Source organism: Callospermophilus lateralis, chromosome 3 (genome assembly GCF_048772815.1).
Source record: "Callospermophilus lateralis isolate mCalLat2 chromosome 3, mCalLat2.hap1, whole genome shotgun sequence".
Taxonomy (NCBI): Eukaryota; Metazoa; Chordata; class Mammalia; order Rodentia; family Sciuridae; genus Callospermophilus; species Callospermophilus lateralis.
Window position 1 is genome coordinate 35518063 of NC_135307.1, and position 23956 is coordinate 35542018.

Consider the following 23956-nt stretch of genomic DNA (forward strand, 5'->3'; position numbering starts at 1 on the left):
TCCTCCCCAACCCCACTTACAGATGCAGGCAGCCGCCAGCAGGCGGCCAGCGGCATAGGGAGCACTGCAGCTGGGAAAGAGAGGTTGCACCATGTAGTTGGCAAAGGTGATGGCAATGATGGCCTGGCTGGTGGGCTCAATGATGAGCAGGGAGGTCCAGAGGCGGATGAAGGCAAGTAGTCCCCCGAAGGCTTCCAGAATGTAGGCGTAGCTGGCCCCAGATTTCTTAATGGTGGTGCCCAGTTCCGCATAACAAAGGGCCCCAAAGACAGAGAAGAGGCCCCCAACAGCCCAGATGACCAGGGAGAGGCCAAAGGAGGCACTGTACATGAGCACACCTTTGGGGGAGACAAAGATTCCCGAACCAATCATGTTCCCCACAATAAGGCACACGCCATTAAGTAGTGAGATCTCCTTCTTCAGCTTTATCTGCTGGGCTCCTGGGCTGGCCCCATGGCCCAAAGGAGAAACATCAGTCTCTTGCTGGGAGGCCACTTCATATTTGATGCTGTCAACCATGGTGGAGGAGAGGAGAGCCTTCACCAGCTTCCTGGCATTGCCCTCTAAGGAAGAAAGATGAGAAATATGGTGTAATTGATAAATGTGTAGTTCCCCACTCCTTACCCAACAGGGGTCAGTATGGGCAGCCCACCCACCACTCAGAGACCTCTCTCTTGCTTCCCACCTTGGAAAAACCTTTTCTTCTGGCTGGCTCATCAAAATGACCCCAACTTGAATTTTTAAAAGGGAAAGCATCTGCCTCTTTATTATGATGATGCAGCCCAACTCATTTTCCAAATAGAAAACTAAATCCTAGTTTTGCCTGAGCCAGCTGTAACACAAGACTAGTATGAAGGCAGTTTGGCAGCTCCCAAGTATAATTATAGTGGATTGACCCTGAGTTTTCAGATGTATCCAAAAAGTCTATCTTCTCTCTAATTTCAGTCTCACCTATCACCTGTGATGAGATGCAACCAACCCTGCAAGCAGCTACTCTGTGGGATCTCCTCACAATGCTGTTCTTTTCCCCAAAGACGCTCACTCTAGCAAATCTAAAGACTTCAGAGCTTTCCTGCTAGAAACTAACAGCCATCTCCCTGCTCAAGGAGCATCCATTAACAACCCTCAGCTGGTGTCTTCATCCCTGCCCAAGCCCAAGCCACTCCACCCATCCTGAAAGACGACAGGCTTCTTTTTGTTTTTCCTTTCCTAGATCCTTTTCCCAGTCTCTAGTATTCCAAGCCTCTCCTCATATTGGCATAGTTGTATCACTCAAAAATGTATGAATGAGAGATGGTGACCCAAATATACAGCAGAACCTAGAAATGAAAGGAGGAAGCTTCCCCTCTCTCCACTACCCCTGGAGTTGTTGTTGGAGAGAGAGAGAGACCACTCAAAACCAAGGCAAGAAAACAGCTAAAACCAGGCAGCAGATGCAGGGAAACACAGAGCAGGAGACAGTTGAGAAGAAACTAGAAATAGCTAGTCGGGAAAATGAAGAGATACTAAGGCAAGAGGCACTGGGGTGAGGCAGGGATAGGATACTACAGAGCAGCCAGAGAAGCAGAGAGGAGTTAGCAGGGAAATGCGGACAAGAGGACAGGGTGAGACGCACACTCACTGCCCGGCCCTGGATATAAGCAGGTCCTCACAGCAGTAGCCAGCAGCAGTCACTGAGAGAAACTGCACCCTCCTAGAAGGATGGTCCAATTGTTCCTCCTCTCAACCAGCAGTAAAAGGGAAGGCCCGGCAAATGCCTAAGGATTTAAGTGAAGTCAGGAAGGGGGGTGGGGCAAGGGAGCAAGCAAAGGAAGGGGTGAGGAAAAGGAAGAGGAGAGTTAAGCAACCGTCTGAGTCCAAGGTTCACAGGCCCTTTGCATCTGCAAAAGGGGCAGCAAGGAGCTCTGGACTCAGCACTTTCTGCGATAAGAAGGCACTCTCTCAGGAATCTCCTTTGTCAGCTCTGCTCCAGAACTGAGGGCCCAGAAGAAAGGACAGCCAGCTGTATGCCTTTTCTGTCTAATGGGGAAGTTATGCCCCAACAAGTTAGCTGAAGACAGGGCGGTGGCACAGACCCCTCTCCGTCCTCTGTGCCCCACCCTATCCTCACTTCTCCTCACCCCAAACAATTAAGAAAGGCAGGAAGGTTGCAGAGTGTGACACAAAGGCTTGTTCACATGCTGAGAATTAGAGGAAGTATAAGAGCCATTCCTATACCCCATGATTGGGTGTCCTAAGAGGAGAACTCTACACACTTCCCCATGCAAAGACGGGTGGCTACTTGGATCATTATCCAAAGTCTGAACCTCAAACTACTTTAAAGGAAAAAAAATCAAGAAATGAGATGAAACCTCTAGTTACATCTCTCTCTCCATCCCATCATTCTTAGGGAAAAAAAAATCAAGATCTCTAGAGTATCCATAATTCTTTGCATATACCTTCTCCAAATACAACTTGGCTCCAATTTCTTAAAAATATGGAGAGGGCTAAGATTGTAGTTAAATGGTACAGTGCTTGCCTAGAAAAATAAATAAATAAATTGGAAATAAGATTTCTGTGAGCTATCCTGGCCATACAGGCCCAGAACAAGCAGAAGTTGGCCAGTTTTTAGAAATCACGCAGTTTAGTCTATCTCTATAGTCTACTTTAAATCTGATGTTCTGGACTATTATAAACAGAAATACACTCTATCCTTTCTGAATTCCAACTGTCGGTCCCTTCTTACACTCTTCCTAACCCATTTTTTGTTATTCTACAACAAGAGAACAGAGATTTAAATATCCCTGGGAAACTGATCTCTACTCTTCATGCTCCCATTTTAGCTCCTTAAACTTGCACCCCCAAATATGCTCCTGTAATAATTACAGAACTTATTGAGATTTAATCAGGCCAGACACACAGCTAAGCCCTTGAATGAGTTATCTCATTGAACCCTCCCTACAGCCTATGGGCAGGTATGTTCACTATGCCTTCTATGGGGGCAGGTATGTTCACTAGCAGGGTGCCAGTAAAAAGGGAGGCAGGCAGCTAAAACCCAGAGCACACACAACACTTGTAATCACAGAACTATGCTATCTCCACAATGTCCCATCCCTTCAACCTGCCCTAGTCTCTAAGGCTTCCTGTCAGACAGCAAAGCACTTCAGGTGGCTCCCTAATGAATTACCTGGGGGATGATATGATTAGATTAAAAAGAAAGCCTCTGGCCTCCTCTGTCCACCTACTTCCTGACTGCTCCTGGGAGAGGATAAGAAATATTTATAAGACCTGTTAGTGCTGAGGTTGTGGCTCAGTGGTAGAGCCTATCATGTGTGAGGCACTGGATTCAATTCTCAACACCACATATAAATAAATGAATAAAATAAAGGTTCATCAATGTCTAAAAAAAAGACCTGTTGGCAGCACTGAAATTATTAGGGTACCCATTTCTAGTACAAACAGAAACACAAATCACTCCTGCCTTTTTAAGACCACATTCATTGGCACCAAGGGGTGAGCATGTGTCTCAATGTGACCTCAAGAAAAAAAAAAAAATGAAGGAGAGACAAAGGAAAGGAAAACAGTAAGGAAGCACAAGGAGAGAAGTGTACAAGAATGAGTTCATGACTGGTAATATCAGAAAAGTGAAGTCCTCTCAAGGAACTTGAGACAAATCCAACTACACTCTAGCAAACAGCATGCCCTAGTGGTCTCACCAGGAAGTGTTGAGTGGAATCTCCTAGCCTCACCAACTGGTCAGGGGAGGCTGTCATTCATGAAGATATTCCTTCTTTTCTCATTTACAGCCTAGCACCTTAGACAAGAATGCAGCACCTCTGACATCTCACTCCTCCCTAAGGACCTCAGTTTCAGGGTAATGATTCTATCTTCAGGCACCCTGGGCCAAGCAACACCTCCAGGCTCTCCCAAAGAGGTTCTGCCACCCTGGCTTTACAAAAGTCTTATAACAGCACCCCTCATGACCTTTCTCTCTTTTTTTTGGGGGGGGGGGTGTCATCTCTGAGGACCCTGTGAATATTACAGAACCACACACTCCTCTTATAGCGGTGGAAGAAGTGTCAGGCTCAAGGGTTCAGGAAAGCAGGAAGCAGGGCCCCTAGCTAGCATGCGCCTGGCAGAGCAGCCAGTGGAGCCCGGTGCCCTGATCCCACCCTCCAAAACCAACACCAAAACACACTTCTCCGGGAACCAGCACACAGTTCTGGGTCATGGCTCCTCAGCCAAGTTCAGGGAACTACTGTAAGAATATGCTATCTCTCCCAGATACCCCCATGGCCTGCCTTTCTGGCTCCAACTAGTCTGTGTTGCCTCCCCTAACAACAGAAACCAAACAGACACATGCTGGTATGGCTGGATTCCCCATCACTCCAAGCTACATGCTCAGCCCCTCCCTCTCCAGTTCTCCATTTGTTTTTCTATACTCCACTGTAGCTGTGATCCTCCTGATCCTCCTTCGTGTGTCTGTGTGTGGGGGGGGGGGGCGGGGGGATGTGAAACAAGAAAACAAATTGTTTAGTCCTATGACCAGAGTTCCCATTAACAAGGGCTGAAGTCTCTGGGCCAGAGACTGCCTAGTGAGGCCAGGGCTGGGATCAGGAACTAAGACTTGAATCTCCCTCCGGTTGATTTTCAGGACGCTCCATCCTCTCCTTCTCTTCCCCTCTCGCCCATTGTCCCTCTCCCACCTCTTACCTGTCTCTTGACCTTTGGGAAAGTGCAGGGAGGAGGGGCTACCAACAAGCCCTGGGAAGGGGGCCAGGGAAGGTGATAGTTAGGGGTAACAGGGGTATGGCTCCTGCTGCAGCAGCTGTTGACTCTGAGGAGCAGAAAAGGCAGAGGGTGACGGGGACCGAAATGGAAAAACAGGAAAACACATGTGCGACTCTGGCCGGCAGCGGGGAGGGGCTAGGGGACGGGCTGGAGCTCGGATTGCCTGGACCAGCCCAGAGATTCTTGCCCGCTCGGCTTCCAGGCACCTTCTCCACTGTCTCAGCTCCACCTCCTCTCCACACCAACCCCTGATCTTCCTTGTTGTCTTAAGTTTACTAAACACTTTAGTTTTCCTTGCAATTTACAGTGCCCTCCAGAGGACCCTTACAATTCCCCACCTCCCCTCTTCCCCTCATTCCTTTTTTTACTCCCTCTCCCACTCACAGACTGTGTTTAGTCCTACAGGGGCATAGCATCCTATGGTTAGGGCAATGGAACTCTGTCATCCCATCTCAAGAGTTTCCAAGCCATTTCAGCACCTAAAGCAAGTCAAAGAAGATAATATACACCAAAGAGGGCCCCCATGGGTGCAGCCAAGACATCAAACAAGCCCACTCATTGCCCAGTTCCCCAAATGGTTCAGGTAATGTTAAAGTGTGAGTCTGAGTTGCCAGATAAGAGCCAACAATGCTGTGGCACCCTGGGCAGATTCCTGAGTTGCTGCAAACTACTATTTAAATATGTGGAAGCTGGGCATGATGCTCCATACCTGTAATCCAACAGACTGAGGCAGGAGGATCACAAGTTCAAGGCCAACTTCAGCAATTTAGCTAGACCCTCAACAATTAGCATGACTCTATCTCAGAATTGAAAAAAAGAAAAAAGAAAGAAAGAAAAAGGACTAAGTATGTAACTCAATTGTAGAGCACCACTTGAGTTCAATCCCCAGTACCAAAAATACATAAATATCTGTTATGCTTACTGAGATAGAGGAAATACAGTTTTCTCAAAATAAAAACTGCATAAGCATATTTCTTTACATTCAAAATTAGAGGTTATTATATAAATTCATCACATGCGATTTTCTGAGGCAGACCACTTCTTGGTAAGCATATTAAACCACTTTAAAGGTAGACAATAGCATTAATCCCTGTCCTGGGGAGGGACACGTCACAGTGCACCATGCATTTTCAGAATTCCAGTTGTGACTGTTGCCTTAGGTAACTGATAGCTCCCAGATCTCCAGGCTACACCCTGCAACTTGCACCTGCTTGTTGCAAATTACTCCACAGACAGGTGGTCTAGGTAAGGAGTCCTGCAGGATTCTGTCTGGGCCACTGGATGGAAGCCAACTTATATTTCACAAAGAGACACAGAAATCAGAGTTCACTGGCACCAAATATCTGAATTATTCTAATGATAATTTATTGCCTTTTTAGACCTGGGCTGCTTCCCAGATGGCCTGCCCCTTAAACTTACCCTGGGTTCAGGCTCAAGCTATGAGGGAAGTCCTAGGAAGAGGAGCAGAAAGCCATCCCTGTTAGCACAGGTTGGCAAGGCCCCACTTCTCTCCCTCATTGCACTCCAGCCACTTTGGTCTCTCTGCTGTAGCCACACAATAAGCATGCTCCCACTTCAGTTTTTTCAATGCCTTTTCTTTCACCTATCCTCCTTGCCTGGAACTTTCTTCCCTATGATATTTTCCATTCCTGGTGTTGTAATCACCACCACCACTAGAAGGTAAGCATCTCAAGAGCTTTGTTCACTGTATCCTCAAGTGCAAGGCTTGCAGTCATTCATTGCAGGGGTGAAGAAATGAATGAACACCGCTGTTACTCTGATCTCCCATCTGGCTGGGCTCCTGGGCAGGCTCTTGAGTCTGCCCTCCAGACTTACCCTACTTCTCTAGCTCCTTAGAGCAAGGAGTCTTCAGTGGTCCTTCTTACTTTTGGTAGACATGGGTAAAAGGAAGAAGAATATGGTTTTCAGTTTTATTGGAAGGTTTAGAATGGTTTAAAAATTGACTTTGCTTCACTAATGGGAAAAAATAAAACATAAAGGCCCTCATCTAATGTTCTTTCCTGATTCAGGAAGTTCTTAGTTCCTCTATCCCACACCAAGGCTCAGGTGACCTATCTGCAGGGAGGAGGTGGCCAAAGCGAGGTGCCACGACAGGGTCAAAGGGCAGAGAAGACAGAGGCAGACAAGCACTCAGGTTCACGCAAAATCCAAAGGGGTTCAAAAAGAGAGGAAGCGCTAATCTAAAACGTGAACTCTTCTGCTACCCTCCACCCCGCCCCCCCTATCCCGCAGCTCTGCCCTCCCCCTGCAAACCTGTCTGTCGCCCCTTCCCAGCTCTCCTCCGTCTCCGCCCCCGCCAGGCCCGCTGGCGCTCACCTTTGCCCCTTTCTCCCACATTCCCTCCCTACCCTTGCTTTCTGGTTTCCTGTCTGAGGTCCTAAGATCTCGTTTTCTCAAAACCAGACCCAGCTATCATCCGCCCTCAAAGCCCCTAGGAAGAGCTGGGTTGCCCTTCATAAACGGTCTGACTCGGACGCTGACCCAGGATCTTTCCTGGGGAACCAGGACCCCACCAAGTGTCCCTTCCAATCCCTGCACCAAGCGTCCCTTCCATTCCCTGCATCGGATAAAGCATTCCACCCACTGCCTTTCCCCTGGATCTAGGAAGCAGGGTGTGGTGAACCAGAATGAAGGTGAAGCAGACCAGGTATCACCCAAAAGACCCTTGCTATAATCAAGCTTCTCATAAGAAAGATTTTTACAAAGAGTGTCAACAGGATTTCACAGGAGTTTCGCAGAAAGCTCATCGTGGTTTGAAGCTTCCTCTTTCTTATAAATGCGGGGTTTGCAGAGAAAACATGTGAAACATCTGTCTAGCCTAAGAATATGGGACAAAGACTATTAAGTTCCCACCCACTGACATGTAACAACCCCACTGAGTATAAAATTTAAAGAATTTCCAGACAAGGTACAGAGAATTTCAGACATGGGCCACACTCTGGCCCAGCCCCATACTCTGGACCTGCCGGCTGCAGCCAATAAACCTGCCTCCTGAAAATTCCTTGGGTGTCCAGTCTCTTCTGTCCTATATCATTTGGTGATCTGGATGGGATGGAAGAGCCAAAGACATCTTTTCTGCCTCTCTTGTATCCGGTTCTGGCTTCCCCTGGATGTTGGAGGACAATGCTTCTCCTTGATGCACCACAGGCAACTCTTTGCTTGTGGGCAAGGTGACTCACCCAGCACCCCTGAGCTTCCGCCCCCAAAGCACAATAGAACCCACAGAGATGCAGGAACCAGGAATAGGGAACCTGGAACACTGCTAGACTGAACAGATAGGAAGAAGGTCCTTTAGTGGATCCCACCTGACTTCCCCTTAGAGGCTTCAGCATATGGAAACTAGCCTTGATTTATTTCTGTAACCTCCAAAGGAGTTGGAGCCAAAAAGGACCCAGGCGTCACTCAAGTAGTCTCTGTTTGGGGTCAATGAGCAGAAAGGAAACCCTGACTCCTTCTGTGGTTTTGGAATTTGGGGGATTCGAGCAGTATAGAAATTTTGCTCTTATCATATCTATGTGAAAGTATGTAAAAATGTGTGAATGAGATGGACAGCAGAAGTGTTTGGACCTGACCCAAGGGCCCAAGCAAGAGTGGAGTCCCAATCTGCAGTTCCATGGTAGCTCATACAGTCTGAGGTGGAATTCTACCAACCAACATCTAGCTGGAAGCTCCAGGTTAGGGGTTGATACCAACCCACAAGGCTAAGAGAACCCTAAGTCTCTGAGAGGGGAACGGCCAGAGATAGACGAAGTAAGTCTTGTCCTAAGTGTGCAACACTATGCAGGGTAGAACACGGGGGATGCAGAGTAAATTAAATCTTTTAAAATGTATATTAGAAAACTTTAAGAAAGGTGTTTAATGGTTACTCTGGTTTGAAACTCACTTCACAAAGGTTATATACTCTCTGCAAATTAGAATGGCCAGGCTTTGATGTGGGATGACCACCAGAAAAAAGTGTCACTGATGATGTCCTTTCTATTAAAAAAAATAAAACCTGGACACCCAGACCATTCCCTTATATTGATTGCTGGCAAGAAATAGTATAGAAACAGCCCGTTGGTTGAGAGCCTATCTGGAAGAACAGTCCAAGTTGACATTAGTTCAGACTATAGTAGCCTCTAAGACCCAACAAAAGGGAACTAAACAGACAAAAACCTGACAAATAAAATACAGAAAGGAAACCAGTTTTCTCCATAAGCCAGAAGAGAGGCCATCACCTTATATGCCATTCTACCCGACTTTGCCAAGACCACTGAGGCAACAGGCTGTCCCCTCGGCCCCCTCAGCCCCAGAGGCAACAGATGGTGGCCCCTCAGCACCAGCTACTCTTTCCTCCTTGATGCCTCAGTGCCAGAGGCTTCTCCAGAGCCAAAGACTCCTCCACCCCACCCCACCCCCACAGAGACCAAGGCAGGATACTTGTCCCAAGACCAGAGCCACAACCCAGATGAGAGTTCTTCAGATGCCCCTATGAGAGACTAAAAGGGGCATAGTTGTCTGTATTGACCAGGAGGGAAACATCCAAGGGGGACAATGCAGTTTTGAGTGCCAGCCTTTCACCACCATTGATCTCTTAAATTGGAAAAATTATACTCCTTCCTACACAGAGAAGTCCTGGGCCATGATGATCTAATGCAGTCCATTATCCAGACCCACCAGCCCTCCTTGGTTGACACAGGAGTGCAAATAGGTGACCTGAGAGCTTTAAAATTGCTAGAGGATCATGCTCCTGACACACAAGGCAACATCCAAGCCTATGCCCAGGCCTGGTTCTCTGACACAGACCTAGGAGGGGCCCCAACAAAGAGGAGGACCTCCTAAAGATAAAGAGCTATCCAGAGGCCCTCATAGGCAGCCCCTACAAGAAGGGGGAAAAGAGGCTAAACATGAAAAAGACATCAGAAGTACTCCAAAAGCCCGAAGAAAGTCCCAGCCAGATCTATGAACAACTATGTGAGACCTTCCAACTCTTCACTCCCTTTGATTCTGAGGCACCAGACAACCAGCAGGTAAAACAAGCCCAGAGAGACATTCACCAAAACTTTGCTGGACTTTGCTTTTAAAAATGCCAGTAAGGGCTAGGGATATAGCTCAGGTGGTAGAGTGCTTGCCTCACATGCACAAGGCCCTGGGTACAATCCCCAACACCAAAAAAAAAAAAAAAAAAATGTCAGGGAGTTGATTAAAGTGGCCACCACAGTTTTCATCAACCAAGACCCATAGATTCAACAAGAAGCAGACCAAAAGATGAAGAAAGAGGGCTGGTTTGTGGCTCAGTGGTAGAACACGTGCCTTGAATGTGTGAGGCACTAGGTTTGACCCTCAGCATCACATAAAAATAAATAAAGGTATTGTGTCCATCTACAAGTAAAAAAATATTTTAAAAAAATGAATAAAGAGATGGTTCTCCTTGCAGCTTCCCTCATTGCAAACCCAGAGTTCACTCAAAGGGAGAATCCTACCAGGACAAGGCCAAAACAAGTATCAAAATCGGGGCCAGGGCTGGGGATATAGCTCAGTTGGTAGAGTGCTTGCATCTCATGCACAAAGTCCTGGGTTCAATCCCCAACACCAAAAAAAAAAAAAAAAAAATGGGGCTAAATGCAGGGTCAAATGGAAGGAGACAAGGCTGAAGAGACAAGGCTGAAGCTAAGCCTATGTACCTACTGCCATCTGGAGGGCCACTGGAAGAAAGAATGCCCCCAACTGAAGGCCAATTGACCTAGACCAGAGGGCCACAGGGCTTCAGAAACTCACCAACCACCTTTAGGATGGTGCTAGCTTCTGATTTGAAAGCCTTTCCTGCAAAACAACATGAATATTGGCCTCTGAAGTAGATACACATTGCTCCAATATGTAGATGATCTGTTGCTGGCTGAACAACCTAAGAAGACTGCATAAAGGGGACACAACTGCTTGTCACTCTCCTATGTAAAACTGGCTACGAAGTCTCAAAGGAAGAAAGTCCACATCTATCAAGAAAAAGTCAACTACTTCGGTTTTTATGTAACTCAAGAGACAATGGCAACTGGGCCCTGATAGAAAACAGTCTGCTCAATTCTGGTTCCTTCTACCAGCCATAAGATCTGAGTTTCTGAGTGCTGCCAAATTATGCAAAATATGGATCCCTAACTTTTCAGTTTAGTGGCCCTCTATGAGGCCAAAAAGAGGGGAGAACAGGATCCTCTGATGTGGGGACCAACACAACAAAAGGCCTCTGAGGCCATTAAGCAGGCACTCACTAGTGCACTTGGCTAGGACTCTCTGATCTCACAAAATCTTTCTTTCCGTATGTCCATGAGCCATCTGGAAGAGCTATAGGAGTCCTGACTCAAATGATGGGGACATGACACCATTCAGTGGCCTATCTTTCTAAATAGCTGGACTCTATGGTTCAAGGCTGGCCACCTTGTTTATAGGCCCTTGCAGCCACAGCCCTTCTGGTGTTGGAAGCTAATAAACTGGCTATGGGACAAAATTTGTTGTCAAAGTTCCTCATTCAGTTTTGACATTATTTGAATATAAAGGACAATATTGGCTGACTAATGAGAGGATGGTCAGGTACCAGGGCACATTATATAAATATCTACATGTCCACATTGAAGCTGTCCAGACTCTAAACCCAGCAAGTCTGCTGCCTACTGGGACTGGGCAACCTGATCATAACTGCATTAAGGTAAAAAATGTTCTCCAGTAGACCAGACAGACCAGCCCCTCAAGGACCCTCTCGTGGAATACTTTCCCGATAAAAAGTTTCATAAACAACAGAATATGTCTTGTAGTGGTCACTCTGGACACTACCAATCAGGCAAAGCCTCTGCCTCAGGGAACTTCAGCACAAAAGGCAAAACTTAACACTCTGACCCAAGCATTTCAATTGGCAACTGGGGTCTGGACAAAAGCCCCAAACCCTGGCAACCCCCACCTCCACCCCAGAGACACTCAGATGAGACTCAGAAGGGACTCTGGACTGGGAAGCCCCATTGCAGGAGGTAGAGGAGAGGAGGCAATGCCTGCTTGGATCTGGAGGAGGGGTCTCCCAAAAATGTTCTCTTCCACCTCTGGTTCCCAACTCCTCACCCCTTGTGGGGAAGCTGTTGCATCAGCTTCAAGACTTCAAATTGAAGAAAGTGGTCTCCACCAGGCAGAAAGGTGCTGGGCAGTAGCTGCCACCAGGAGGCAGCATATAACCAAAAGTGTTCCATAGCCAGGGTGCCTGGGAGGCTAGAGTTGCCAAAGCACCTTTAGCGTGAACAACCTTAGCTGCAGCATGTACCTAATAAAAGCAGGAGCTGCTGGGCTAGTTCAAGAAATGGGAATCTGGGTATGGTGGCACACACCTATAATCCCAGTGGCTCGGGAAGCTGAGTCAGGAAGATCACAAGTTCCAAGTCCTCAGCAAATCAGTGAGACCCTGTCTCCAAAAAAAAAAAAAAAAAGGGCAAAAGGGCTGGGGATGTGGCTCTTGGGTTAAGTGCTCTTGGGTTCAATCCCCAGTACCAAAAAAAAATAAATAAGATAAAAAAGGAATCTGGAAATGCCTCACATGATTTAAGGATAAAGATGATTTATAAATAGTACTTTTGCACAATCCAGCTTTAGCATTTTTTATATAATTTTTAAAATTGATTTATTGATTGGTACTGGAGATTGAACTCAGGGGCACGCAACCACTGAACCACATCCCCAGCTCTATTTTGTATTTTATTTCGAGACAGGGTTCTCAATGAGTTGCTAAGTACCTCACCATTGCTGAGGCTGGCTCGCAGTCCTCCTGTCTCAGCCTCCTGAGCCACTCATGTCAGTTATACATGACAACAGAATGAATTTTGGTTCATTGTGCACAAATGGAGCACAGCTTTTCAATTCTCTGGTAGTATACAATGTAGTTGCACCATATATACAATCATACATGTACCTAGGGTAATGATGTCCATTTCATTCCACCATCTTTCCTACACTCATGTGCTCCCCTGCTCCCCCCCCACTTTGCCCCCACTTTGCCCAAAGATCCTCCATTCTCTCCCCCAGACCCCCATTATGGATCAGCTTCCACTTATCAAGAAGAACATTCAGTGTTTTTTTTTGGGGGGGGGGGAGGGGAATTGGCTTACTTCGCTTAACGGGCTAATCTCCAACTCCATTTACCTGCAAATGCCATAATTTTATTCTCTTTTATTGCTGAATAATATTCCATTGTGTATATATACCACAGTTTCTTTATCCATGCATCTGTTGAAGGGCACCTAGATTGGTTCCATAGTTTAGCTATTGCGAGTTGAGCTACTATAAACATTGATGTGGCTGCATCACTATAGTATGCTGATTTTAAGTTCTTTGGATATAGAGCAAGGAGAGGGCTAGCTGGGTCAAATGGTGGTTAAACATTTCTTCTTTTATGTTGTTTGCAGAACTGGGAATTAAAACCAGGGGCACTCTACCTCTGAGTTCACATCCCTACCCTTTTTTTTTTTTTTTTTTTTTTTGGTACCTGGGATTGAACCCAGGGGTGCTTTACCACTGAACAGCATCCCCAGCCCTTTTTTAATTTTTATTTTGAGACAGGGGCTGGCTAAGTCCTTAGGGCCTTGCTAAATTGATGAGGTTGATCTTTAACTTAGAATCCTCCTGCCTCACCTTCCGGAGTTGCTAGAATTACAGATTGCACCACCATGCCCAGCATCCCGACACCTTTTTACTTTTATTTTTTATGTTAAGACAGGGTCTCACTAAATTGCTGAGGCCTGCCTGGAATTTGTGATCCTCCTGCCTCAGCCTCCCAAATAGCTGTGATTACAGGCATGCGCCACCATACCTGCCAGGCTTGGCCTTTCTAAAAGGGACTTCCCAGTTGTCAGGAGAAGAGAATGTAGCTGAAGGTCATAAATGACTCCTCTTGAAGTTAGGTCTTTTAATACAGACTCTGTGTGTGTGTGTGTGTGTGTGTGTGTGTGTGTGTGTGTGTTTTACTGGGCATTGAACACAGGGTCTCCTGCATGCAATATTTAGCCAGTACTGATTTATTTATTTATTTATTGGTACTGAGGATTGAACCCAGGGCAATTAACCACTGAGCCACATCCTTTTTTTTTTTTTGTTGTTGTATTTTATTTAGAGACCCTGAGTTGCTTAGGGTCGCACTAAGTTGTTGAGTTGCTGAGGCTGGCTTTGAACTTACAATCCTCATGCCTCAGCCTCCCAAGCCATTGGGATTACAGGTGTGCATCAATCACCACACCCGGCTAGCCAATACTGATTTGACAGCTCTGGAAAAGAAGAGAAATATGTTACAATAAATTATGTAAGTAATAAGGAAATACTATGCAAAGCAGTGTATTATAAGGATGTGTTGTTTAAAGCCTTCAGTTCCCACATTTTTTGCACAAGATGACAGTGATTTGATCTTTGAGCTGTCCTAAAAAGGAAAATACTGAAAGAATTCCCAGTTTCCCCTTCTCTCCACAACTTCTTCAATCTTAGAATTCTGTCATACACACGCAAAATGGGGAAGTTGTTGCACAATAAGGTGGAATTGGCTACCAAAGTCAGCTCACTTATTTATGTTCCTTCTCAGTATCATTATAACTCATCGCAACTGTTAAAAAAAGCACCTAATTTGTCAGGTGCAGAGGCACACACTTGTAATCCCAGCGACTCAGGAGACTGAAGTAGGATTGCAAGCTTGAGGCCAGCCTCAGCAACTTAGTGAAGCTCTGAACAACCTACTGAAACCATTTCAAAAATAAAAAGGGCTAGTTCCGGGGGTGGGGGGACTACAAGTAACTGTATACAACTCTACAGGGATATCTGAATAAATATATTAGACACAAATACAAGTGGATTACAAAAATGCTAAAGCCAAATATGAGGCATGATGTCTTTGAAAAGCAAAGGAATTTAAGAGAGGAAAAACATAAAGCTCAGACTCCGGGTGCTTCACATCACTCTTAACTCCAGTCTTTGTCAGATGAAGTACAGAGGATAAAGGATGTCCAGTTTGGGATGACAAAGCTGCTTTCCTGTGGTTTATGAGGCTGATGAAGTCACTGAAGAGTGCTGTCCAGGTGCCAGACCTCCTCCCCGTCAATAGCATTCCATGAGGTCCCGAGAATGCTGATGGTGTTAACTGTCAGTGCTCCATGTTCTCTGTCTCTCTCCCAAAATCCTAACACATGTTTCCTGCCATTTACAACCAGTGGATTGTCCCCCTACCACATCATACTAACCACGTCAAAGGCTAAAGTTGTCTTCCTTCTAAATATCCTCCTTCCCAGATTTTCTAGTTCTGCTCAAACTTCCCATTCTTACCCCCATTCTTACCCTCCAGCTCTTGCTCTTTGACTTCCACAGCTATTGAATGACTGCACAGATCCACTTTTGCATGTAACATTCAAATCATACACATTATTGTTCATCTGAACATTTGTGCCCTTCCCAATGATTTTGCAAATTAATGGTGTCCTCCTCATATATGCACTACTAAAAAATAATATTGTTGGTTCAATTCCTTTATATAGTATAGATAGCAGTATGAGTCCATCATCTTTCTTATGAATCCTAAACACTGACTCTTAGGTTATTCTTCAAGCCTTTGGCTTCTACTTGATCCCCTCAACTGTAAGATTCCAGTGCTCTCCTCAGGACCAGTCAAAGGCTCAAAAAGTCAAGTAAGGGAACAGTGTCACTCAGTCTTTATTCTGTCACTAATTGTAAAACAAACAATAAATTCACAGCCATTTTTCTTTCTTTCTTTCTTTTTTGGTAGGGCTGGCTCTCACTCTACCATTGAGCTACATCCCCAGTCCAATAGTCACATTTTGGTTCAATTTACTGATCCCTGAAAACTGTAAAATCTGTACAATAACTGTTTCCTGGACTATCTTAACTACTTTACAGTTTTATTATGAAATCATTTATGTGTGTGTGTGTGTGTGTGTGTGTGTGTGTATATATATATATATTTATATATATATATATATATATATTTTTTTTTTTTTTTTTTTTTTTGGTACTGGGGATTGAAGTCAGGGGCACTTAACCACTGAGCCACATCCCCAGGCCTATTTTATTTAGAGACAGGGTCTCACGGAGTTGCTAAGCACCTTGCCATTGTTGAGGCTGGCTTTGAACTCTCAATCCTCCTATCTCAGCCTCCCAAGCCCCTGAGATTACAAGCATGTATCACCGTGCCTGGTTTTGTGCAGAAATGTTTTGATAAATAAAAATGAAGTAAATGGGGCTAAAGTATATACAGCATAGTTCAGTGGTAGATCTTAGCTAGCATGTGCAAGGCCCTGGGTTTAATTTCCAGAACTGCAAAAGAAAAAAAATTTAAAAGTTGTATATGAATGTAAGATGGTTATGGTACTCTACATTTATTTCCCTTACTTATGGGGGCGGGAGTGCGAATCCATCTGATGGCTTCTAGCCAAGTTTCTTTTGTTCCATCCCTTCTTCTTGTTTAACTCCAGTCTATACCATTCTTATTGTTATCAAAATAGTTGCTTTTACCTCTTAAACCAGGATCCACCCTTCCCCTCTTTCAAAGCACAACTCAGAGCCACCTCCTGTGGAAAAACTTCCCAGTCTTGCCAAGGAAATGATAAACTTCCAGATAGGCCATTACACCACTCCCTCAGGTTCCCCTAGTCAGCATGTGTTTAAGTGTCTAGCCCAGCACACAGTAATGGGCATGTTTGTAGGAGCTTCACCATAAAGTATTTCACTTACATTATCACCTTAAAATGTTTTCAAAAATGTGATATGTTTTGGGGCTGAAGTTGTAGCTCAGCAGTAGAGCACTTGCCTCACACATGTGAAGCACTGGGTTCAATTCTCGGCACCGCATATAAATAAGTAAATAAAATAAAGGTCCATCAACAACTAAAAACTATTAAAAAATTTTTTTTAAAGTGTGATATGTTTCTAATTAAGAAATCAAGGATAGCCAGGCATGGTGGCACATGCCTATAATCTCACCGACCTGAGAGGCTGAGGCAGGAGGATAAAAAGTTCAAGGCCAATCTCAGCAATTTAGCAATACTCTAAACAACTTAACAAGACTCTGTCTCAAAAATAAAAAAGGGCTGGGGATGTGGCTCACTTGTTAAGCATTCTTAAATTCAATCCCCAGTACCAAAAAGAAAAGAAATTAAGAATATCTGGGTATGGTGATGCACTACCGTAATTCCAGCTAATGGGGAGACCTAAGCAGGAGGATCCCAAATTCGAGGCCAACTTTGGCAATTTGGTGAGACACTGCTTCAAAATTTTAAAAAGGGCTGGGAATGTAGCTCAGTGGAAGAGACAAAGTACCCCTAAGTTCAATCCTCAGTACTACAAAAGGGAAAAAGAAAGGAAAAAAAAATTAAGGGTAAACAACTTTTTCCACAACAGTACTAAATAGCAAGTAATAAGGAGCAGGGCAAGAGTCACAGATCTGGCTTTACTATCTACATTTACTTTCCTTTATTGGAAATGTGTGGTATCAGAAGTGTCTCAAATTTTTTATTTTATTCTACAGGGATTGAACCTAGGAATGTTTTCCCACTGAGTAGCATCCCTAGCACACTTTTTTTTTCCAAGTTAAGTTGCTTCCAATCTTGCTGAATTGCTTCATGACTGCATAGGTCCACTTTTGCATGTAACATTCATATCATACACATTATTGTTCATCTGAACATTTGTGGCCTTTCCAATGATTTTGGAAATTAATGGTGTCCTCCTCATATGTACACTACTAAAAAATAATATTGTTGGTTCAATTCCTTTATATAGTATAGACAGCAGTATGAGTCCATCATCTTTCTTATGAATCCTGAACACTGGCATCATACAGTTGTAATTACAGGCATGTGCCACCATGCCCAGCTAAATTTTTTTATATTTTTCATATTTTGGAACACTTGCACATACATAATATCTGGGGAATACAACCCAAAACTAAACATGAAAATCTTTTAGACCTTAACACATAACCTGAAATTAATTATTTTTTTCTGGTGCTGTGGATGAACCTAGGTTCTGAGCACTAAGCACCTCCTCTACTTCTGAGCTACACCTCCAACTTCCCTGGAGGTAATTTTGTACAATATTTTTAGTTGGCCTGTATTTTGAGTGCAACACCTCACGAGTTTAGGTATTGCATTTTCCACTTATAGCACTGTCAGTGCTCAAAAAGTTCTGATTGTGGATCATTTTGGATTTAAGGTTTTCAGTTTAGGGATGCTCAACCTGTACTTACCTCAGAAGGTTCTTGAAAGAGTTATATTAGGGAATGTGTTGTGGTAGCTCTTATAAAAATGACATCAACTCTTAGCTCCAACACAGCTTTCTCAAGAGTCTTTGACAGTGCACTCTAGATCACATTCCCAATATATATGCTGGCAAAAAAAGACATACTTCCCTTCCCAGGACTCAGCTGTAACATTAGTCACATGTATGACTGTCTTCTCTCTGAGGGACCAAAAGGTCTATCAGAATAGTGATGATATCTGCTCTTGCTCTCCATAGAATTTTCTGCACCTACTACAGCGCTTGTCACATAGAATTTCTTCAGTTTTGTTGGATAAATGCATGCGATCTTAAAATTTTCTCATTCACTGTAGACTTAGCCATTTAGTCTGGGGAAAATGCAGTGAGACGGGAGACTGTAGAATGAGGTAACATGGAGGTTACTCTGAGATAAAAGTTACTGTAAATTTCAAAATATTAGAGACCGCTGTGGGAAGGTCATGGGAATAATTCAGAACCGTTCAGTCGGGGATATCACCACTTCCACTGAAGACACATGCTCAAGATGACAGCTCCTTTTCGCCCCAAAGACCCAGGCCCTACTTGCTCTTCAGTTCCGTACGATGACCCAAGATGGCGGAGCCCGTGACTGAAAACCAGATTCAAGATGGCGGCTTCCGGCTCCCCCCACTCAGCAACGCGCTTTGCCTCCGAGGCCACGCCTACTTCCGGCTTCTCCGCCTCAGACATGGCTTCTTCGGGGACCCTGCTCTCCAGTGAGTTGGCGTAGGCTATGTAGACTCGGGACCCGGTGAGGTGTGCGCTGGACCCCTAGGGCGGGCTCAGCGTCCTCTCTGATTCTGTCTTGTTTTCCTAGTAGGTGTCCGGAGGCTACACTGCAGCGTGTCGGCTCTGGCTGGCAGCCAGTGGAGACTCCAGTAAGTGCTGGGATTGGGGGACCAGGGAGGCTAGAAGCTGGTCCGATACCTCACGCGACTGTTTCTTTTTACCCAGACAGGGTCTGGCTGCCAATCCTTCCGGCTACGGGCCCCTCACGGAGCTCCCAGACTGGTCTTACGCGGGTGAGTGTCCGTCCAACAGTTTTCTTCAGAGATATTTCACTTAGAGGAACCGCCCCTGGAGCGGGTTGGGGAGTGGTGTCCAGGCGGGGGCGTGACTGAGTGGAAAACAAATCGAATTTTTTTATTTGGAAAATGGAGTTGGAGTGAAAAAGGTCTCCTTTATTTTGTCAGTTAAACTTCTACTACGGAAGGTAAAGCTAGACAGGATCTTGGCTAGTGAAGATAAACAAGTTAATTCTAACTTAAACCGCCCTGGGGTTGAAGGGGGTGAGAAATCGTTCCCCTTTCTCAAAGGGAACATGATTTTTAAGTAGTTAGGTGTGGTGAATGCATCTTGAGAATTTGGTACCAAATGCAGGAAGAACTTTGAAAAGCTGTGGAAAGGAGTATCTCAGAGGGGTAGAAGGGTGATGATTGAGGATGGCAGGCTTCCTTCAGAAAAAATCTTTTCTCTTTACTTAAAAAGCTCCAAAAGAGAGGAACTTTAGCCTAGCCAGGCCCAAAACACAACCTGTAATTCCCAGTGACTTGGGAGGCTGAAGCAGAAGGATTGCAAATTTCAGGCCAGACTCAGCAACTCAGCAAGTCTATCTCAAAATAAAAAAGACTAAGGATGTAGCTCAGTGGTAGAATGCCCCTAGATTCACTCACCAGTACCAGAAGAAAAGAATGGGACCTTCAGAGAAGTTAAAGCCACTCCCTACCTCCTTTATGGGACTTCACGTTTACAGTAGGAAAATTGAGGCCCACAGAAATGAAATGCCTATATAGTATCAAAGTCAGAAATACAACTGAGCAGGATCCAGGCCTTCTTCCCAACTTGGAGACCTGAGTAATACCCTACTGGAGCTTTGTTTTGGTTTTTGTTTGTTTGTTTTTGTGGTGCTGGGGATTGAATCCAGGGTTTCCTGCATGCAAGACAAACACTGTCAATGAGCTATATCTCTAGACCCCCACCCCCACCCCATTGGATTCTCTAGTCTCTCTAGAAATATGACCCTGCTTATTCACATACTTATTCAGAGGAGGAGGATGAAATTTGTTTCCACTAGTCATTTACAGTAGGAAGCCTAGGCTCTTTGTAGGAATATATGAAAGACTGGAATTATATGTATCTAACTCTGTGTACACACACAAAAGCATGCTTACACAGGGGATTGATCCCAGGGCCTCTGTCATGCTAAGTGCACACTTTGTCACTATGATACACCCTTTTTTTTATATATATTTATTTTTAGAAGTAGTTGGACACAATACCTTTATTTTGTTTATTTATTTTTATGTGGTACTGAGGATCGAACCCAGGGCCTCTCACATGCTAGATGAGTGCTCTACCACTGAGCCACAATCCCAGCTCCACTATGCTACACCCTTAAGCCCCCATAGCTGCTTCTCAATCTGAGTTTCCCTCCTTTAAAAAAAAAAAAAAAAAAAAAGTATATGTATACACATACATTCAGTTACACAGAGACACACATTCATGGTTCTTGTAAAGGATAAAAATGAAACCCAGTGTAAAGCACTTGACACACACATTGCACAATATTGGTTCCATTTTGTGGAAGGGAGTGGGTTACTGGGGATTGAACCCACAGCCTTGCACATGCTAAGCAAGACTCTACCACTGAGTTATATTCCCAGCTACTTATTCCCTTTTTGTACTACATTTTATCTGTCTTAGCTTCAAACTTTGGGCAGAATTTTCACTTTTTTGTTTTTAGAAAGTAGGTATCCTTTCCTCTCATCTCTATTATAACTTCAGACTGAATATTTTTATGGAATCTTTATTAGTGCTTATGTGCCTGTTCTATGCTATGAAGGGCAAAAACTAATTTTACAGTCCCTGATTTCAAGACTTAAAGTCTGGCTGGGAAAATAAGCATGGGCATTTTAAAAATTAAATAATACTTTAGTACTTTGTCTCTTTCCAAATTTATCTGAAATGGGTAAATAATGCTAAAAGCTATAATAGAGTAAATATTCCAAGGCAAATAAATGAATGACATGTACTTAAATGACATGTACTTCTTTCAGAAGAGACCCTAAAAGAAGGGTCATGAGACTGTTCCATCCCTTGTATCACACAGAAAGAGCTGATGAAGTTGATGGAGGTTAGAGAGGATTTGGGGTGGAAAGAAGTCTTAGAGGGATAAGGATAAGGACTTAGCTAGAAGGAAAGGGAAAGGGGGCATTTCATTGTAGAGTGGGACAGAATTTAACAAAGACGTTGAATGAAAGGTTTCTGAAGATAAAACAGTGGATGAAACATTGCAAATTACCTTGAATTCCAGGATAATTTGTGGTACATGAAATAAGAGTAGGAACATGGCTTAGGAATTTATTTTTGGTAGGTCTGTGGTACCTCACTCTGTTCGAAGAACTTATTTTAGAAGAATTAAGCTACGTTGGGTGTAAAACAGAAGAGAAGAGGTAGAGATTGGCTCTTTGTCATCCCTATCACAGTCTTTGGCCAAGGTGCTGCAGACCACCCCTAGCACTTGCCTTTTATCTCTTCTATTTGTAGATGGCCGCCCTGCTCCCCCAATGAAAGGCCAACTTCGAAGAAAAACCCAGAGGGAAGAATTTGCAGTGAGTGAATAGAGCTTCAACTGGGGCTACATTGTTTGTAATTGGAGGGAGGAATTATTATTTTTTTAGTTCTTTTTGGACACAATACCTTTATTTTATTTAGTTTGGTGCTAAGGATTGAACCCAGTGCCTCACACATGCTAGGCAAGCACTCTACCACTGAGCTACAACCCCAGCCCAGAAATTTTTGGTACCAGCGATCAAACCCAGGGTGCTTAACCACTGAGTCACATCCCCAGCCCTTTTCTATATTTTATTTAGAGACAGGGTCTGGTTGAGTTGCTAAATTCCTCAGCCTCCTGAGTTGCTGGGATTACAGGTGTGCACCATTGCACCCGGCTCAGAAATTTTAATTGTAATATGTTTTGGGTTGTGTTGCACCTAAGCTAACATGTACATCATATACAAAGGTTTTAAGTTTTTTTGTTTTTGTTTTTGTTTTCAGAGACTGGGCATTGAACCCAGGGATGCTGTATTATTGAGCTCATTCCAGCCTTCTTATTATTTAAAAACAGGGTCTCACTAAGTTACTGAGGGTCTTACTAAATTGCTAAGGCTGGCCTTAAAATTGTGATCCTCCTTCCTCAGCCTCCCAGGTAGCTAAGATTTACAGATGTGCACATCAGATCAGGTGAGCCAAACAATTTTTTTGTTTTGTTTTTAGCTTTAGGTGGATACAGTATCTTTATTTATTTATTTATTTTTATGTGATACTGAGGATCAAAACCAGTGCCTTATGCATGCTAGGCAAGCACTCTACCACTGAGCCACAACCCCAGCCCGAGCCAAACATTTTAATAGCACTGTAAGAAGGGAGGAATTGAGTTCCTAGGTCAGGAACCAGTAGTAAGCATTCTGCCTCCCATTCACTACCTCCTTTCCATTTCCGAACCCAGGATTTGGTGCCACTTGTTCCTTAGTCAGCAGTGTCAATTTCCAGCTGAAACCTTTAACTTTGTGAGAAAAGGATATAAGGTGCAGTACTCAAGCCCCAGATGTTATCCACACTGTTTTCCTGTCTGTTTCAGAGACGAGTTGTACTGCTGTCACAGGAAATGGATGCTGGAATACAGGCATGGCAGCTCAGACAGCAGAAGTTGCAGGAAGAAGAAAGGAAACAGAAAAATGCTCTTAAACGCAAAGGGGCTTCATTGCAGAGCTCACTTCCATGTCCATAAAAAGCAATTCCTGTCCCTTTCCTTAGCCTCTCTCTGGCTTTCTTTTCCATCACCTGGATGTCTCATCTCAGACAGAGGAGAGCCTTTGTTTCCTATTTGTCTTCGGAGCAAAAGAGCTTGGATACCCAGAAGAACATGCTATAAGGTCACTGCCTGGGAGGCTTGGCTCAGTGCCCTCATCCCTGTTTTTATTCCAGTTCAACGGAATCTTGTTCTGGAAATTTGCAGGCCAGAGGACTGTACCAACCTTTTAGCAGTAGCTGTTCTGTGAATGTGAACAGAAGACAACAGTTTTCCTGGTTCTAACCAGGCATTTCAGTCTTTTAATAGCCCATACACAGCTTGGCCAAGTGCAGTGGGCATTTAATAAATGTTTTGATGAAAGACTTTCCACCTGAGGTCCCTTTCTTTGCAAGCAACTGGTGTCAGTTTTCCTAAGGTTCAGATGCATGGTGCAGGAGGATTCCCCATCCCCACCCTCTGAGGAAGGGTGACAGGAAGAACCAAAAGTGGTCTTTTTGTGTTCTGCAAAAGGAATTGAGTTCTGAGGTCTCCATGGTTCTGACTGAATTCTAGAGGCTGGCTGAAGAGGGGCCTGTACCTCTCAACCCCTATACAAGGACTCAACCTCCAGTCACTATGGGATAGGTATCCAGTCTCTCACACTTCTCACACACTGCAAGCTGCCCAGGATCTGGGAATCCTTTCTTATTGATCATGACCCACTTATGGATTCTGGGGCCAAGGGGGTCTTTGTTCTCCTAGTATAGCGCACTGGGCTTCCCATCTTTCTGCCCAAATTGTTGCTGCATCCCTTGGATTTTTGGAACTTCCTACCTGACCTAATTTCTGTCCCCCTACTCCTTTATTTCTTCCTTTGCTTTCTTTCCCTCCCTCCCCCCACTACCTCCTTCCTCTCGCTGACCAGATGCAATTCTCAGATCTTAGATTTCGCTGATGGTCCAGTTTTCTGTCTCCCACACTTTTCCTGCTTCTGTTGTACTGCATTGTGCTGCTTTTCCAGATCTAGTTCTCAGCCTCTTTTCCGTCCCTTTCTCACCTTTGGCGTTAGCGTGTGCTCCC

General features: G+C 44.5%; 2 protein-coding genes across 7 annotated transcripts in view; one reads left to right on the forward strand and one right to left on the reverse strand.

The window, feature by feature from the left end:
- The window catches only part of Slc7a7 (solute carrier family 7 member 7), a 58027-nt gene extending 38918 nt beyond the window's left edge, over positions 1-19109 (reverse strand). The window contains exons 1-2 of one of the 4 annotated variants that reach the window (XM_076849982.2): positions 18035-19109; positions 21-563 (exon numbers count right to left, since the gene is read on the reverse strand). In XM_076849982.2, the coding sequence (XP_076706097.1) occupies positions 21-519 (499 nt within the window). In that variant the 5' untranslated portion in view covers positions 520-563; positions 18035-19109. Of the gene's footprint in view, positions 1-20; positions 564-1615; positions 1718-4692; positions 4765-18034 lie in introns of those variants that run through there. The other 3 variants (XM_076849984.2, XM_076849985.2, XM_076849983.2) reach the window with 3 other exon arrangements.
- On the forward strand, positions 18761-23264 carry Mrpl52 (mitochondrial ribosomal protein L52). Of its 3 annotated transcripts, none has more exons than XM_076849988.2 (5): positions 18761-18800; positions 18902-18962; positions 19039-19106; positions 21631-21695; positions 22724-23264. In XM_076849988.2, exons 1-5 carry the CDS (start codon positions 18773-18775, stop codon positions 22871-22873), a joined length of 372 nt encoding a protein of 123 aa, XP_076706103.2. In that variant the 5' UTR covers positions 18761-18772; the 3' UTR covers positions 22874-23264. The 3 variants fall into 3 exon arrangements, with proteins under 3 accessions (XP_076706103.2, XP_076706104.2, XP_076706105.2); XM_076849989.2 differs by having other exon boundaries at positions 18905-18962; XM_076849990.2 differs by lacking the exon at positions 21631-21695.
- Positions 23265-23956: the final 692 nt, after the last annotated feature.